General features: G+C 51.4%; 1 protein-coding gene across 3 annotated transcripts in view; it reads right to left on the bottom strand.

Moving 5' to 3' along the window:
• Positions 1-2,162, bottom strand: part of BSN (bassoon presynaptic cytomatrix protein) — a 465,957-nt gene extending 463,795 nt beyond the window's left edge. For all 3 annotated transcript variants that reach the window (XM_073352634.1, XM_073352633.1, XM_073352635.1), the window contains exon 1: positions 1,889-2,162. In XM_073352634.1, the coding sequence (XP_073208735.1) occupies positions 1,889-2,052 (164 nt within the window). In that variant the 5' untranslated portion in view covers positions 2,053-2,162. The remainder of the gene's footprint in view (positions 1-1,888) is intronic.
• Positions 2,163-17,004: the final 14,842 nt, after the last annotated feature.

Here is a 17,004-nt window from a genome sequence, read left to right as displayed (position 1 = left end):
TACATATATGTACTTTAAGTTACATAACCACCTTTCTCTTTTATGTCACAAATCAGCTACAGTTAGGGGAGCCATCTTTGGGGTACATGTACGATGTAATCATTGTCACTGGTGTTCTACAAATTGGCATTGCAATAAATTGAACAATAAAAGGCTGGAGACCCAGGCACAAACACAGGGGATGCAAACAGGGAGATATATTCTTTCCGGCTCACCCCATTCCTCAATTCCACCCCCATTCTCTCTCCCTGACACCAGGCTGCACCCTGGCACTCTTCCCTAGTCCTCCACAGAAGGTAGGTTTGTCCTCCTACCTTTTCCTAGCTCCCCAACCACAATTAACTCCTTTGCCCTCTCTCCTAGCCTTCCCCAGGGCCTGCGACCCACCCTCGCACCTTGAACACAGAGCACCACTTGCCCCCCTTCCCTAGGCCCACCCTTCCCCACAGACAGGCCATCCATCTAGTGGTGAAAATAAGGTGGTACAGGCCAGCGTACCAGTAAAAAGTGGCTGCCAGTACCGACCCATACAGCTTACTTTAAAGCACTGCCACCGCGGCGCTTTAACATCGTTGCCCCTTTTGCCCATACCCCGGGCCGCCGACAGGTGCAAGTGCAGTTGCCCCAGGGCTGGCAATTTAAAAGGGCCTGCCTCTCCCCCCGAGACCCCCCATACCCACCAGCTCCCCCCCTCCTCCGCCCGGGACCCTCCCTCTCCCCACAAGCTCCCCCTTCCTCTGCCCGAGACCCCCTCTCCTCTCCCCAAAGCCCCCCTCTCCTCTGCCCGAGACACCCCCTCCTCTGCCCGAGACCCCCCTCTCCCCGCAAGCTCCCCCCTCCTCCCTGCCCGAGACACCCCCCTCTCCCCAAAGCCCCCCTCTCCCCGCAAGCTCCCCCTCCTCTGCCCGAGATCCCCCTCTCCTCGAGACCCCCCGCTCACCCCTACTCTGCCCAAGACCCCCTCCCCGCAAGCTCCCCCTCTCCTCTGCCCGAGACCCCCCTCTCCCCAAAGCCCCCCTCTCCTCTGCCCGAGACCCCCCTCTCCTCTCCCTGAGACCCCCCCGCTCACCCCTCCTCTGCCCGAGACCCCCCTCTCCCCAAAACCCCCCTCCCCACAAGCTCCCCCCTCCTCTGCCCGAGACCCCCCCGCAAGCTCCCCCCTCTACCCCCAAGCTCCCTTCCTCCTCCCTGCCCGAGACCCCCCTCTCCCCGCGAGCTCCCCGCTCTTCTGCCCGAGACCCCCCGCTGCCTCCTCCTCTGCCAGAGACCCCCCCTCTCCCCGCAAGGTCCCCCCCCGGCCCGAGACCCCGCAAACTCCCCCCCCCCTCGGCCCGAGACCCCCCCCTCCCCGCAAACTCCCCCCCCCCTCGGCCCGAGACCCCCCCCTCCCCGCAAACTCCCCCCCCCTCGGCCCGAGACCCCCCCCTCCCCGCAAACTCCCCCCCCCTCGGCCCGAGACCCCCCCCTCCCCGCAAACTCCCCCCCCCTCGGCCCGAGACCCCCCCTCCCCGCAAACTCCCCCCCCCTCGGCCCGAGACCCCCCCCTCCCCGCAAACTCCCCCCCCCTCGGCCCGAGACCCCCCCCTCCCCGCAAACTCCCCCCCCCTCGGCCCGAGACCCCCCCCTCCCCGCAAACTCCCCCCCCCTCGGCCCGAGACCCCCCCCTCCCCGCAAACTCCCCCCCCCTCGGCCCGAGACCCCCCCCTCCCCGCAAACTCCCCCCCCCTCGGCCCGAGACCCCCCCCTCCCCGCAAACTCCCCCCCCTCGGCCCGAGACCCCCCCTCGGCCCGAGACCCCCCCCTCCCCGCAAGCTCCCCCCCTCGGCCCGAGATCTCCCTTCCCTGCAGGCCGCCCCCCGCCGTCTCGCCCCGGGCCGGGCTCGCTCACCTGTCGGCGGACGCGGGGGCCGCTGCCCTCCCCGGGAGCTGTCCGGCGGCGCCTGGTGCTGAAGGCGGCTTGGCAGCTCCGAGCGGCGACGGGTGTCCGGCGACGGGGCCGGGCGGGAGCCTCCCGTCAGCTCCCCCACCCTCCAGGCTGGCCTCATTGCCCATGGCAGAGCGGCGGACGGGCCGGCGGGACGGGACAGGCTCCCTCAGCGCAGCGCCGCCTCCGCCGCCGCCATCAGCCCAGCACCACCATCACCCCCAGCCCCGCCACAGAGCATGCGCCAGCCGTGAGCGCGCCCTACTCGTTCCGTCACAGGGCGCGCCTCGGACACGCGCACGGCCTAACCAATGGGAGCAGGCGCTAGGTTCAGACCCGCCCATCCTGGGCACGTACACTGACTGGCCAATCACAGCTCGGGCTCACCCCACCCGCTGCGAGCCAATAGACCGAGAGCGCCAATCGGTCCCGATCTGTCCCGGCCGTAGAGCCTCAGATCCCTCGAGCATGGGCACTTGCTGTCCAGTGGGAGCCCCTCTGGCCCACCCACCCCTTACCTTGCACATGCTCGCCCAGGGAAGCCCGGCTCGTCAGCGTCACGCAGGGCTCCACCAATAGAAGCCCTGCCCGGTTGCCAACCCATCGTTCTCAGCTTGGCCCATGGGTGCCCAAGCCAGTCACATGTTCTTAGCCAATGGGAGCCTCTGCCTGCCCACGTACCATGATGAGTGTGCAAGTGCCTAGCAAAGGGGCTCCATGCTGGCTACATGCTCCCTGCAGTATGTTTGCACCCCAGTCATGGGAGCCAGCAACCCATCCGTCCATGAGCGCCCGGCCCCACCCTGTGTCAGTGTCACCTCTGCAGAGGTGGAGAATTCACAGCCAGGCTGGAGAGCTCACAGGCGGTAGAGTGAGCACAGGGTAAGAGAGGAGGGAGGTAGAGAGTGAGGCACTCTCACTAGATCACTAGATGCAAGGTGAAGGCCTCAGCTGACATTTGTGCTGAAAAAGGAGGCACTTCTGGGCTGCCCCACTGCCAGCCTCCTCTTGGACAAGCACTCATAGAGGACAGGAGACATCCCAGAGGACTGGAGAAGGGAAAATGTAGTGCCTGTCTTTAAAAGGGGGAGCAAAGAGGCACAGAGGAATAATAAACTTCCTAACTCAGTCAGCCTAACTTTAATATCTGGAAAATACAGCAACAGATTATTAAACACTGGAGGATATTAAGGAATAGCCAGCATGGGTTTGTCAAGAACAAACCATGCTAAACCAACCTAATTTCCTGTGACCAAGTCACACATGACATTCTCATAAACAAACTAGGGAAATGTAGGCTAGATGAAATTACCGTAAGGTTGGCACATGATTAGTTGAAAAACCATACTCAAAAAGTAGTTATCAATGGCTTGCCATCAAACTGGGAAGTTGTATCTAGTGGTCAGTAATTGGTCTGATACTATTTAATATTTTAATTAAAGACATAGATAATGGCCTGGAGAGTATGCTTATAAAATTTGTGGGTGATGCCAAGCTGGGACTCGTTGCAAGCGCTTTGGAGAATAGGATTAAAATTCAAAATGAGCGTCATGCTGTCAGGAGTGGCTCAAAACTGAGAGTGCCAATCTCATGTCAGACTGACAGAAAACAGGACCAGTAATATATGTGAACTCCTGGAGTCACAGAGAGTCCCCTTAGGGGCTCTAGCCCATATTGGCAACCACACAAACTGGACTTTGTGCTAATGGTCACTATACCAAAAATCACATCACATTAGGTTACTTCCAATCCAAAGGATCAGTCACTTACCCCAGATCAATTAGTTCTCTGGATCTTACAAAAGACAATGCAGGCAGCCAATTTTCTAGTGAACTAACTAAATGTTTATTAGCATGGGCAGCAGGTATCATAGACTGGGGAAGGCTCTGCCTTCCCAAACAGCCAGCTGTGGCTCTGCACAAACTCCCCCACCCCCCAGGCTCCCTCCTGCTTCCCACTCTGGCCCACTCTTCCCAGTTCCCTTTTCAGTGGGTGGCCCGCAGCGCTGGCTGGTCCTGGAATCTCCACCCGCCCGGTGCTTTATGGTCGGGGAGGTCATGCTGCCTGCCTGGCACTCTGGGGATGGGAACCCCCTGGGGCTGGGGGTACTAGCCTGGGGCAGAGGCCAGTGGCTGCAGTGAGGGGCTCTGGGCTGTGGCAGAGAGGCAAAAGGGCCTCGGCTGGAAGGGGCGGAGTTGCGGTCTAGCCTCCCCCAGCCAGCGATCCATGAACCACCCATGTTTCTTAGTTAAGAAAAATAAATGAAAGGTTAAAGCAGGTAAAATATATTAATAGGCGAGTTAAAGTCTATAAATCCAAAATGATAGTAGAGATGTCGTAATCTGCCAGTTTCCCAAAAGTCTTTTCCCTGAATAACTCTGAGGATCTCTGTCTTCAAGTTCAGTTATTTCATCCGGTTTGAATCTAAACAGTCCAGAGATGCAGGATTCCTTTGAATCAGTATTTATATCTTTGTCAGATAACAATGTGACGAGGGGCCAGGGAGCATTTCTTGTTACAGGGATAAACATCATATAAATCCCTGCCATTGCATTATAATAGGAATAGTATTGTTCTCACTTATCAAGTACCATTCCATTAGTTTTCATGAAGTTCTAACACTTGAATACACTCTTCATAAACACACACCTTAATCTAGGTTTATCTAATTACAGGAGATACATAATGTGTATGTAATACAATAACAAACAACAGGATATAGATAGGCAAAAACAATACAGTCAACATTTCCTTTGATCTCTATTAACACATGAGTGAATTAGTCTATGCGTACTATTATACTTAACATTTCTTTGATGTTCACACACAAGTGAATTGGTCTATGGGTCTGGTCTGTCAGCATCACAACAAGCTTGCCAAATTAGAGAATTGGTCTGAAATCTACAAGATGAACTTCAATAGAGACAAGTACAAAGTCCTTCAGTTAGGAAAGAAAAATCAAATGCACAACTACAAAATGGGGAATAACTGGCTATGTGGTAGTACCAAAAAGGATCTGAGGGTTATAGTGGATCACAAATTGAATACTAGTCAATAATGTTGTGCAGTTGTGAAAAAGTAATGTCGGGGTGTGTTAACAGGAGTGTCATATGTAAGACACAGGCGGTATTGTCCCACTCTACTTGGCACTGGTTAAGTCTCAGCTGGAATACTGTGTCCAGTTCTGGGCATTACATTTTAGGAAAGATGTGGACAATTTGGAGAGTCCAGAGAAGAGCAACAAAAATAAAAAGTTTAGAAAACCTGACCTATGAGGAAAGGTTAAAAAAACTGGACGTATTTAGTCTTGAGAAAAGAAGATTGCGGAGCACCTGATAACAGTCTTCACATATAAGGTCTGGCATAAAGAGGACAGGGATCAGTTGTTCTCCATGTCTGCTGGAGGTAGAACAAGAAGTAATTAATCTGTAGCAGGAGATATAGTTTAGATATTAGAAAAAATGTTCATGGATTCCAGGAAACTGAATCTAATGCCAGAAGGGACCATTGTGATCATCTAGTCTCACCTCTTGTATAATACAGGCCATAGAACTTCCCCAAAATAATTCCTAGAGCAGGTCTTTTAGAAAAAATGCTACTCTATTTAAAAAAGTTTAGAGTGTGTCTACACTACGAAATTAGGTTGAATTTATAGAAGTCGTTTTTTTAGAAATCGTTTTTAAATAGTTGATTGTGTGGGTCCCCACACAAAATGCTCTAAGTGCATTAAGTGCATTAACTCGGCAGAGTGCTTCCACAGTACTGAGGCTAGCGTCGACTTCCGGAGTGTTGCACTGTGGGTAGCTATTCCACAGTTCCCGCAGTCTCCGCTGCCCATTGGAATTCTGGGTTGAGATCCCAATATCTGATGGGGCAAAAAACATTGTCACGGGTGGTTCTGGGTACATGTCATCAGGCCCTCCTTCCCTCCCTCCCTCTGTGAAAGCAACGGCAGACAATCGTTTTGCGCCTTTTTTCCTGAGTTACCTGTGCAGACGCCATACCACGGCAAGCATGGAGCCCGCTCAGATCACTTTGGCAATTAGGAGCACATTAAACACCACATGCATTATCCAGCAGTATATGCAGCACCAGAACCTGGCAAAGCGAAACCGGGCGAGTAGGCGACATCAGCGCGGAGACGAGAGTGATGAGGACATGGACACAGACTTCTCTCAAAGCATGGGCCCTGGCAATGCAGGCATCATGGTGCTAATGGGGCAGGTTCATGCCGTGGAATGCCGATTCTGGGCTTGCGAAACAAGCACAGACTGGTGGGACCACATAGTGTTGCAAGTCTGGGACAATTCCCAGTGGCTGCGAAACTTTCGCATGCGTAAGGGCACTTTCATGGAACTTTGTGACTTGCTTTCCCCTGCCCTGAAGCACATGAATACCAAGATGAGAGCAGCCCTCACAGTTGAGAAGCAAGTGGCAATAGCCCTGTGGAAGCTTGCAACGCGAGACAGCTACCAGTCAGTCGGGAATCAATTTGGAGTGGGCAAAGCTACTGTGGGGGCTGCTGTGATGCAAGTAGCCAACGCAATCAAAGATCTGCTGATATCAAGGGTAGTGACCCTGGGAAGTGCGCAGGTCATAGTGGATGGCTTTGCTGCAATAGGATTCCCTAACTGTGGTGGGGCCATAGACGGAACCCATATCACTATCTTGGCACCGGAGCACCAAGCCAGCGAGTACATAAACCGCAAGGGGTACTTTTCAATAGTGCTGCAAGCTCTGGTGGATCACAAGGGACGTTTCACCAACATCAACGTGGGATGGCAGGGAAAGGTACATGACGCTCGCATCTTCAGGAACTCTGGTCTGTTTCAAAAGCTGCAGGAAGGGACTTTATTCCCAGACCAGAAAATAACCATTGGGGATGTTGAAATGCCTATAGTTATCCTTGGGGACCCAGTCTACCCCTTAACGCCATGGCTCATGAAGCCGTACACAGGCAGCCTGGACAGTAGTCAGGAGCTGTTCAACTACAGGCTGAGCAAGTGCAGAATGGTGGTAGAATGTGCATTTGGACGTTTAAAAGCGCGCTGGCGCAGTTTATTGACTCGGTTAGACCTCAGCAAAACCAATATTCCCACTGTTATTACTGCTTGCTGTGAGCAATATCTGTGAGAGTAAGGGGGAGACGTTTATGGCAGGGTGGGAGGTTGAGGCAAATCGCCTGGCCGCTGGTTATGCGCAGCCCGACACCAGGGCGGTTAGAAGAGCACAGGAGGGCGCGGTGCACATCAGAGAAGCTTTGAAGACCAGTTTCATGACTGGCCAGGCTACGGTGTGAAAGTTCTGTTTGTTTCTCCTTGATGAAACCCCCTGCCCCTTGGTTCACTCTACTTCCCTGTAAGCTAACCACCCTCCCCTCCTCCCTTCAATCACCACTTGCAGAGACAATAAAATCATTGTTGCTTCACATTCATGCATTCTTTATTAATTCATCACACAAACAGGGGGATAACTGCCAAGGTAGCCTGGGAGGGGTGGTGAAGGAGAGAAGCACCTGGAGGGGTGGTGGAGGAGGGAAGGACAAGGACACACAGCACTTTACTAAGTTTAAAACTTTAAAACTTATTGAATGCCAGCCTTTTGTTGCTTGAGCAATCCTCTGGGGTGGAGTGGCTGGGTGGCCGGAGGGCCCCCCCACCCCCGCGTTCTTGGGCGTCTGGGTGAGGAGGCTATGGAACTTGGGGAGGAGGGTGGTTGGTTACACAGGGGCTGTAGCGCCAGTCTGTGCTCCTGCTGCCTTTCCTGCAGCTCAACCATACTCTGGAGCACATTAGTTTGATCCTTCAGCAGCCTCAGCATTGAATCCTGCCTCCTCTCATCATGCTGCCGCCACCTTTCAGCTTTAGTCCTCTCTTCAGCACGCCACCTCTCCCCCCGGTCATTTTGTGCTTTCCTGCACTCTGACATTGTCTGCCTCCATGCATTCGTCTGTGTTCTGTCAGTGTGGAAGGACAGCATGAGCTCAGAGAACGTTTCATCACAAGTGCCTTTTTTTCGCCTTCTAATCTTCACTAGCCTCTGGGAAGGAGAAGATCCTGTGATCCTTGAAACACATGCAGCTGGTGGAGAAAAAAAAAGGGTCAGTGGTATTTAAAAAGACACATTTTATAGATCAATGGATACACTCTTTCACAGAAAACCTTGCTGTTAACATTACATACACAGCACATGTGCTTTCGTTACAAGGTCGCATTTTGCCTCCCCCCACCATGTGGCTAGCCCCTCCCCCCTCCCCGTGGCTAAGAGCAGGGAACATTTCTGTTCAGCCACAGGCAAACAGCCCAGCAGGAACGGGCACCTCTGAATGTCCCCTTAAGAAAAGCGCCCTATTTCAACCAGGTGACCATGAATGATATCACTCTCCTGAGGATAACACAGAGAGAAAAAGAACAGATGTTGTTTGAATCCAGCAAACATACACTGCAATGCTTTGTTCTACAATGATTCCCGAGTACGTGCTACTGGCCTGGAGTGGTAAAGTGTCCTACCATGGTGGACGGAATAAGGCTGCCCTCCCCAGAAACCTTTTGCAAAGGCTCTGGGAGTACATCCAGGAGAGCCGCAAATGCCAGGGCAAATGAATCATTAAACATACTTGCTTTTAAACCATGTATAGTATTATAAAAGGTACACTCACCAGAGGTCCCTTCTCCACCTGGCGGGTCCAGGAGGCAGCCTTGGGTGGGTTCAGGGGGTACTGGCTCCAGGTCCAGGGTGAGAAACAGTTCCTGGCTGTAGGGAAAACCGGTTTCTCCACTTGCTTGCTGTGAGCTATCTACAACTGCATCATCATCATCTTCCTCATCCCAAAAACCTGCTTCTGTGTTGCCTCCATCTCCATTGAAGGAGTCAAACAACACGACTGGGGTAGTGGTGGCTGAACCCCCTAAAATGGCATGCAGCTCATCAAAGAAGCAGCATGTTTGGGGCTCTGACCTGGGGCGGCCGTTTGCCTCTCTGGTTTTCTGGTAGGCTTGCCTCAGCTCCTTAAGTTTCACGTGGCACTGCTTCAGGTCCCTGTTATGCCCTCTGTTCTTCATGCCCTGGGAGATTTTGACAAATATTTTGGCATTTCGAAAACTGGAACAGAGTTCTGATAGCACAGATTCCTCTCCCCATACAGCGAACAGATCCCGTACTTCCCGTTCAGTCCATGCTGAAGCTCTTTTGCAATTCTGGGACTCCATCATGGTCACCTCTGCTGATGAGCTCTGGCCAGCGTGGCAAGCTGCAGGTGACCATGCAAACAGGAAGTTGAAATTCAAAAGTTTGTGGGCCTTTTCCTGTCTACCTGGTCAGTGCATCTGAGTTGAGAGTGCTGTCCAGAGCAGTCACAATAGAGCACTCTGGGATAGCTCCTGGAGGCCAATACCGTTTAATTGCGTCCACAGTACCCCAAATTCGACCCGGCAAGGCCAATTTAAGCACTAATCCCCTTGTCAGGGGTGGAGTAAGGAAATCGATTTTAAGAACCCTTTAAGTAAAAAAAAAGGGCTTCATCGTGTGGATGGGTGCAGGGTTAAATCGATTTAACACTGCTAAATTCGACCTCAACTCCTCGTATAGACCAGGGCATAGTGATGGAGAATCCACCATGACCCTTAGTAAATTATTTCAATGGTTAATTACTCTCACTTAAAAACGTTCACCTTATTTCCAGTCTGAATTTGTGAAGCTTCAACTCCAGCCACTGGATTGTGTTTTCCCTTTCTCTGTTAGATTGAAGAGCCCATTATTAAATATTACTGCTGAGATCATTATGCCCACAATATTTTAAAATTCTGCAAAATTCTGCAAATTTTATTTGTCAATAAATAAATGTGGCTCCAGCATGGAAGTGGGGAGCACAGGCCACTGGCTGCATTGAGGTGGGAGATCACCCTGAAGCCCCTACCTTCCCCTGCACAGTGACTCAGCACTGAGGCTGCACCTTACCCTGACACAATTCAAGGGCTGGGCCAGAAACACCCTGGGGCCCTGCCCCTCTGTGCCAGGTGCATCAGGTGTGGCTGGGCAGGCTCAGCCCAGCAGGATCCAAGTGTGGAGGGGCTTAGTGTGGGGGATTGAGAGGGTTCTGTGTAGGGCAATCTGTGTGCAGGCAGCTCAGTGGGAGATCTGGATGCACAGTGGCTCGTTGGAGGGTTCCGGGTACAGGGGCAATGGGACTCTGCAGGGGATCCAGGTGAAGGTGGTTGGGGCTCAGTGGGGGGGTTCTGGGTGTGAGGAGATGGGGCTCAGCAGTGAGGGTCTGGGGGGCTCAATTGGGGGTCCGGATGCTGGGGGAGTGGGGCTTGATGGGGTGGGAGTCCAGGTGCAGCTGGTTGGGGATCAGTGGGGTGGGGGTCTGGATGTGGGGGGCTTGTTGAAGGGGTCCAGGTGGAGGGGGGTAGGGCTTATCAGAGCGAGGGTCCGATGGTCCTGCTTAACAGGGGAGCCCCAGCTGCTGCCTAGGGGATGCTGCATGCCGGGCTCCCACATCTCCCCGCGATTCCCCTATCCCCTTTCCTTCTCCATCCCCTTCCCCTTACTCCCACGTTCCCCTCCCCCTGCCCTATTCCACCCCCCTTCCTTCCCCACTGCCTCTTCTCCCCACCCCCTCACCCTGCTTTCACTCATTTCCCGCACCTCCCCCTTCCCCAGCCCCACCATGGGCACTCACTGTTGCACAAAAAACAGGAAGGCTCCCAGCACATAGAACAGGAGCACGACTGGTACTAGGATCGAGGCAGTGACGTTCAGCTGCAGAGTCAGCAGAGCTGAGACATGCAGCCTCCCTCAGCTGGGCAGCTCTACGCTTGTAGAAATGGGGGGGGTGCCGTGGCATGTAACCCCATGTACCCCCCAGGTACACCTCTATTGGGGGGGGCAATCCCCCTTGAAAACACTGCACCCATAGTCATCTCCCCCACCTTCCTCCCCCGCACAGCTTCCCTTTGCTTCCCTGCCATTTTCTGCAGGGAAGCACAGGAATTCTGCAGGAGGGCCGTTTTCTGCAGGTGCACAGTCACACAATCCCCCCAGGTGTAAAATATTTATTCCCTATGGAGACTGTAATCAAGTTACCCCTTATTCTTCTCTTTGTTAAGATAAATAGATTGAGCTCTTTGAATCTATCACTATAAGGCAGGTTTTCTAATCCTTTAATAATTCTTGTAGCTCTTCTCTGAATCCTCTCCAACCCTTTCTAACAATATGACAGTTAAGCTCTGGAATAGGTTTCCAAGGGAGGCTGTGGAATCTCCGTCACTGGAGGTTTTTAAGAACAGGCTGGACAAATACCTGTCAGGATGGTCTAGGATTACTTGGTCCTGCTTCTCACAAGGGGCTGGACTTGATGACTTTCTGTGAGGTCCCTCCCATCTGTACATTTCTATGCTTTTATGATTCTGGACAGCCCTGCTGATTCCAAGTGACCCTTCCCTGAATATTTTGTGTAAATCACTTGGTGGTGGCAGCAATATCAGTCTAAGGAATTAGTGCTTTAGAGAAGTTTAAACCTAAGCTGGTAAAATATAAGCTTAGGGGGTCCTTCATGCAGGTCCCCATATCTGTACGCCAGAATTCAGAGCGGGAGGGAACCCTGACAGGTTGTGTGCACCAACCTGCGCCTTCACTATTTATGCCCATGTTTGGCCAATAGGAACATGCACCCAACTCGTCCTACCCCACAAGCATACATACTTCCTGGGAAATAGGAGTCCAAGCCAGCCCCCACATAAACGTGCAGGCAGCCCAGCTAATGGGAATCCATACCCTCTTGGTTTCTTTCAGTCTTTGAGAGGAGGATGTCTATTTAGACTGCAAAGGGTGGGCTATGCAAAGACCAGTTTTCCCCCGACCTTACAAGCTGGAGCCCAGGAAAACTTGCTGGGCTAATTCTCCAAACTCTGTATGGGCTAAAGCCATGGTGTCCCTGCAGAGTTCAGCTCCCGTCCCCCTCAACTTGAACTGAAGTCAGGGAGACCCTAATAGGCTTGGGTCACCCATCACCAACAGAGATCATAGTCCAGCAACTCACCAGGATTCTAAGAGACCAGGATGTGCAGGTCTGACAGATAAAATAAGAACATGTCTTTATTAGTACTGTGGATAAGTTTTTATATGGAGAAAATCACGATACAATGAACATGGAGCCCAGCAGTGTTATTTTTCACAGGAAAGCTGCATTTTATATGAATGTATCTGTAAACTCTGTTGTTCATTGTGGTAATTTCTATATAGGTTTTTATTCCCTGTTTATCACTGTACTATCTGAGCACCTTACAGTAGCTATGATGCTATATGAAAAGGAAGATGACCATTTATATTGTTGCTACCACTGTTGCACAATTGCACTAAATCTAATACAAAGCAGGACAGTGGAATAGTTATAATCTGCTAAATTTGATAGTCCTGTTCCTATGCATGTGTCATCTTTGTATCTGAAGTTATGAATATTTGCTATGTAGTTGTATCTTCAACATTTGTTGTGTTCCTGGGTGACCCCCCCATTCCCCTGACAGATTTGCATCAACACTAGCCAGCCTGCTTGATGGCCCATTAAGGACAGTCAACTATTCCAGGGTCCCTCCCAAAAACTCCTCAAGGAGCAGGTGCTTAATGAATACCCCTATGATTCAGCCAAGCATGTAAGGACATAGAATCATAGAATCATAGAATATCAGGGTTGGAAGGGACCCCAGAAGGTCATCTAGTCCAACCCCCTGCTCGAAGCAGGACCAATTCCCAGTTAAATCATCCCAGCCAGGGCTTTGTCAAGCCTGACCTTAAAAACCTCTAAGGAAGGAGATTCTACCACCTTCCTAGGTAACGCATTCCAGTGTTTCACCACCCTCATAGTGAAAAAGTTTTTCCTAATATCCAACCTAAACCTCCCCCCCTGCAACTTGAGACCATTACTCCTCGTTCTGTCATCTGCTACCATTGAGAACAGTCTAGAGCCATCCTCTTTGGAACCCCCTTTCAGGTAGTTGAAAGCAGCTATCAAATCCCCCCTCATTCTTCTCTTCTGCAGACTAAACAATCCCAGCTCCCTCAGCCTCTCCTCATAAGTCATGTGTTCTAGACCCCTAATCATTTTTGTTGCCCTTCGCTGGACTCTCTCCAATTTATCCACATCCTTCTTGTAGTGTGGGGCCCAAAACTGGACACAGTACTCCAGATGAGGCCTCACCAATGTCGAATAGAGGGGAACGATCACATCCCTCGATCTGCTCGCTATACCCCTACTTATACATCCCAAAATGCCATTGGCCTTCTTGGCAACAAGGGCACACTGCTGACTCATATCCAGCTTCTCATCCACTGTCACCCCTAGGTCCTTTTCCGCAGAACTGCTGCCTAGCCATTCGGCCCCTAGTCTGTAGTGGTGCATTGGATTCTTCCGTCCTAAGTGCAGGACCCTGCACTTATCCTTATTGAACCTCATCAGATTTCTTTTGGCCCAATCCTCCAATTTGTCTAGGTCCTTCTGTATCCTATCCCTACCCTCCAGCGTATCTACCACTCCTCCCAGTTTAGTATCATCCGCAAATTTGCTGAGAGTGCAATCTACACCATCCTCCAGATCATTTATGAAGATATTGAACAAAACCGGCCCCAGGACCGACCCCTGGGGCACTCCACTTGACACCGGCTGCCAACTAGACATGGAGCCATTGATCACTACCCGTTGAGCCCGACAATCTAGCCAGCTTTCTACCCACCTTATAGTGCATTCATCCAGCCCATACTTCCTTAACTTGCTGACAAGAATACTGTGGGAGACCGTGTCAAAAGCTTTGCTAAAGTCAAGAAACAATACATCCACTGCTTTCCCTTCATCCACAGAACCAGTAATCTCATCATAAAAGGCGATTAGATTAGTCAGGCATGACCTTCCCTTGGTGAATCCATGCTGGCTGTTCCTGATCACTTTCCTCTCATGCAAGTGCTTCAGGATTGATTCTTTGAGGACCTGCTCCATGATTTTTCCAGGGACTGAGGTGAGGCTGACTGGCCTGTAGTTCCCAGGATCCTCCTTCTTCCCTTTTTTAAAGATTGGCACTACATTAGCTTTTTTCCAGGCATCCGGGACTTCCCCCGTTCGCCACGAGTTTTCAAAGATAATGGCCAATGGCTCTGCAATCACAGCCGCCAATTCCTTCAGCACTCTCGGATGCAACTCGTCCGGCCCCATGGACTTGTGCATGTCCAGCTTTTCTAAATAGTCCCTAACCACCTCTATCTCCACAGAGGACTGGCCATCTCTTCCCCATTTTGTGATGCCCAGCGCAGCAGTCTGGGAGCTGACCTTGTTAGTGAAGACAGAGGCAAAAAAAGCATTGAGTACATTAGCTTTTTCCACATCCTCTGTCACTAGGTTGCCTCCCTCATTCAGTAAGGGGCCCACACTTTCCTTGGCTTTCTTCTTGTTGCCAACATACCTGAAGAAACCCTTCTTGTTACTCTTGACATCTCTTGCTAGCTGCAGCTCCAGGTGCGATTTGGCCCTCCTGATGTCATTCCTACATGCCCGAGCAATATTTTTATACTCTTCCCTGGTCAAATGTCCAACCTTCCACTTCTTGTAAGCTTCTTTTTTATGTTTAAGATCCGCTAGGATTTCACCATTAAGCCAAGCTCGTTGCCTGCCATATTTACTATTCTTTCGACTCATTGGGATGGTTTGTCCCTGTAACCTCAACAGGGATTCCTTGAAATACAGCCAGCTCTCCTGGACTCCTTTCCCCTTCATGTTAGTCCCCCAGGGGATCCTGGCCATCCTTTCCCTGAGGGAGTCGAAGTCTGCTTTCCTGAAGTCCAGGGTCCGTATTCTGCTGCTTACCTTTCTTCCCTGCGTCAGGATCCTGAACTCAACCAACTCATGGTCACTGCCTCCCAGATTCCCATCCACTTTTGTTTCCCCCACTAATTCTACCCGGTTTGTGAGCAGCAGGTCAAGAAAAGCGCCCCCCCTAGTTGGCTCCTCTAGCACTTGCGCCAGGAAATTGTCCCCTACGCTTTCCAAAAACTTCCTGGATTGTCTATGCACTGCTGTATTGCTCTCCCAGCAGATATCAGGAAAATTAAAGTCACCCATGAGAATCAGGGCATGCGATCTAGTAGCTTCCGTGAGCTGCCGGAAGAAAGCCTCATCTACCTCATCCCCCTGGTCCGGTGGTCTATAGCAGACTCCCACCACTACATCACTCTTGTTGCACACACTTCTAAACTTAATCCAGAGACACTCAAGTTTTTCTACAGTTTCGTACCGGAGCTCTGAGCAGTCATACTGCTCCCTTACATACAGTGCTACTCCCCCACCTTTTCTGCCCTGCCTGTCCTTCCTGAACAGTTTATAACCATCCATGACAGTACTCCAGTCATGTGAGTTATCCCACCAAGTCTCTGTTATTCCAATCACGTCATAGTTCCTTGACATCACCAGGACCTCCAGTTCTCCCTGTTTGTTTCCAAGGCTTTGTGCATTCGTATATAAGCACTTGAGATAACCTGCTGATCGCCCCTCATTCCCAGTATGAGGCAGGAGCCCTCCCCTCACAGACATTCCTGCCTGTGCTTCCTCCCGGTATCCCGCTTTCCCACTTATCTCAGGGCTTTGGTCTCCTTCCCCCGGTGAACCTAGTCTAAAGCCCTCCTCACTAGGTTAGCCAGCCTGCTGGCAAAGATGCTCTTCCCTCTCTTCGTAAGATGGAGCCCGTCTCTGCCCAGCACTCCTCCTTCATGGAACACCATCCCATGGTCAAAGAATCCAAAGCCTTCTCTCCGACACCACCTGCGTAGCCATTCGTTGACTTCGACGATTCGACGGTCCCTACCCAGGCCTTTTCCTTCCACGGGAAGGATGGACGAGAACACCACTTGCGCCTCCAACACCTTTATCCTTCTTCCCAGAGCCACGTAGTCCGCAGTGATCCGCTCAAGGTCATTCTTGGCAGTATCATTGGTGCCCACGTGGAGAAGCAGGAAGGGTAGCGATCCGAGGGCTTGATGAGTCTCGGCAGTCTCTCCGTCACATAGCTAATCCTAGCCCCTGGCAAGCAGCAGACTTCTCGGTTTTCCCGGTCAGGGCGGCAGATAGATGACTCAGTCCCCCGGAGGAGAGAGTCCCCGACCACCACCACCCGCCTTCTCCTCTTGGGAGTGGTGGTCGTGGAACCCCCAACCTCAGGACATCGCATCTCATGCCTTCCAACCAGTGGAGTCTCCTTCTGCTTTCTCGCCCCAGACATATCATCTGGTCCACTCTCTGCAACGGTACCTGTGGAGAGAACATGAAAGAACATGTGATCTATGACTCCATCTTTTACCAGTAACTTTCCATGCACATGAGCTGAGCTATAAATTGCAAGCTGTGACATCACTGCTTTTTCTTCATTCCTGCTTCTCATCTCTGGACTGTGATTTTCTAAGGAAGCTTTGAACAGCAAACTGAATGACTCTAAACCTGCTTTGGTAAATCAGGGAGACTTATTACAAGCTAGCAGATAATCACTGCTATTATCCTGACCTGCAAATTCTGAAAATCAATTGTAACGTATATCAGCAGTTCTCAAACAGGGGACCAGGGCCCCCTGGTGGGCCACGAGCAGGTTTCAGGGGGTCTGCCAAGCAGGGCTGGCATTAGACTTGCTGGGACCCAGGACAGAAAGTCAAAGCCCCACTTTGTGGGCCTTGAGCCCCGTCACCTGGGGCTGAAGCCGAAGCCTGACCAACTTAACTTTGCAGGGGCCTCTGTGGCATGGGGCCCCTGACAATTGCCCTGCTTGCTACCCCTAATGCCAGGCCTGGCTTTTATATGCAGAAAAACAGTTGTTGTGGCATGGGTGGGCCATGGAGTTTTTATAGCATGTTGTGGGGGCTTTCAGAAAGAAAAAGATTGAGAATCCCTGATGTATATGATTTCTTAACCATTTAATACTCTCTTCTTTTTATATCATTAAACCTTTAGCTTTTAGTTAATAAAGGATTGGGTACATCCATGTTTTTGGGTAAGATCTGAGTTATATATAGGGTCCTATGCAATTCACAGCCATGAAAAACGCGTCACGGATTAT

Source organism: Lepidochelys kempii, chromosome 7, assembly GCF_965140265.1.
Source record: "Lepidochelys kempii isolate rLepKem1 chromosome 7, rLepKem1.hap2, whole genome shotgun sequence".
Lineage (NCBI taxonomy): Eukaryota > Metazoa > Chordata > Testudines > Cheloniidae > Lepidochelys > Lepidochelys kempii.
Note: the sequence above shows the minus strand (reverse complement) of the source record. Positions and strands in the feature narration are given on the sequence as shown.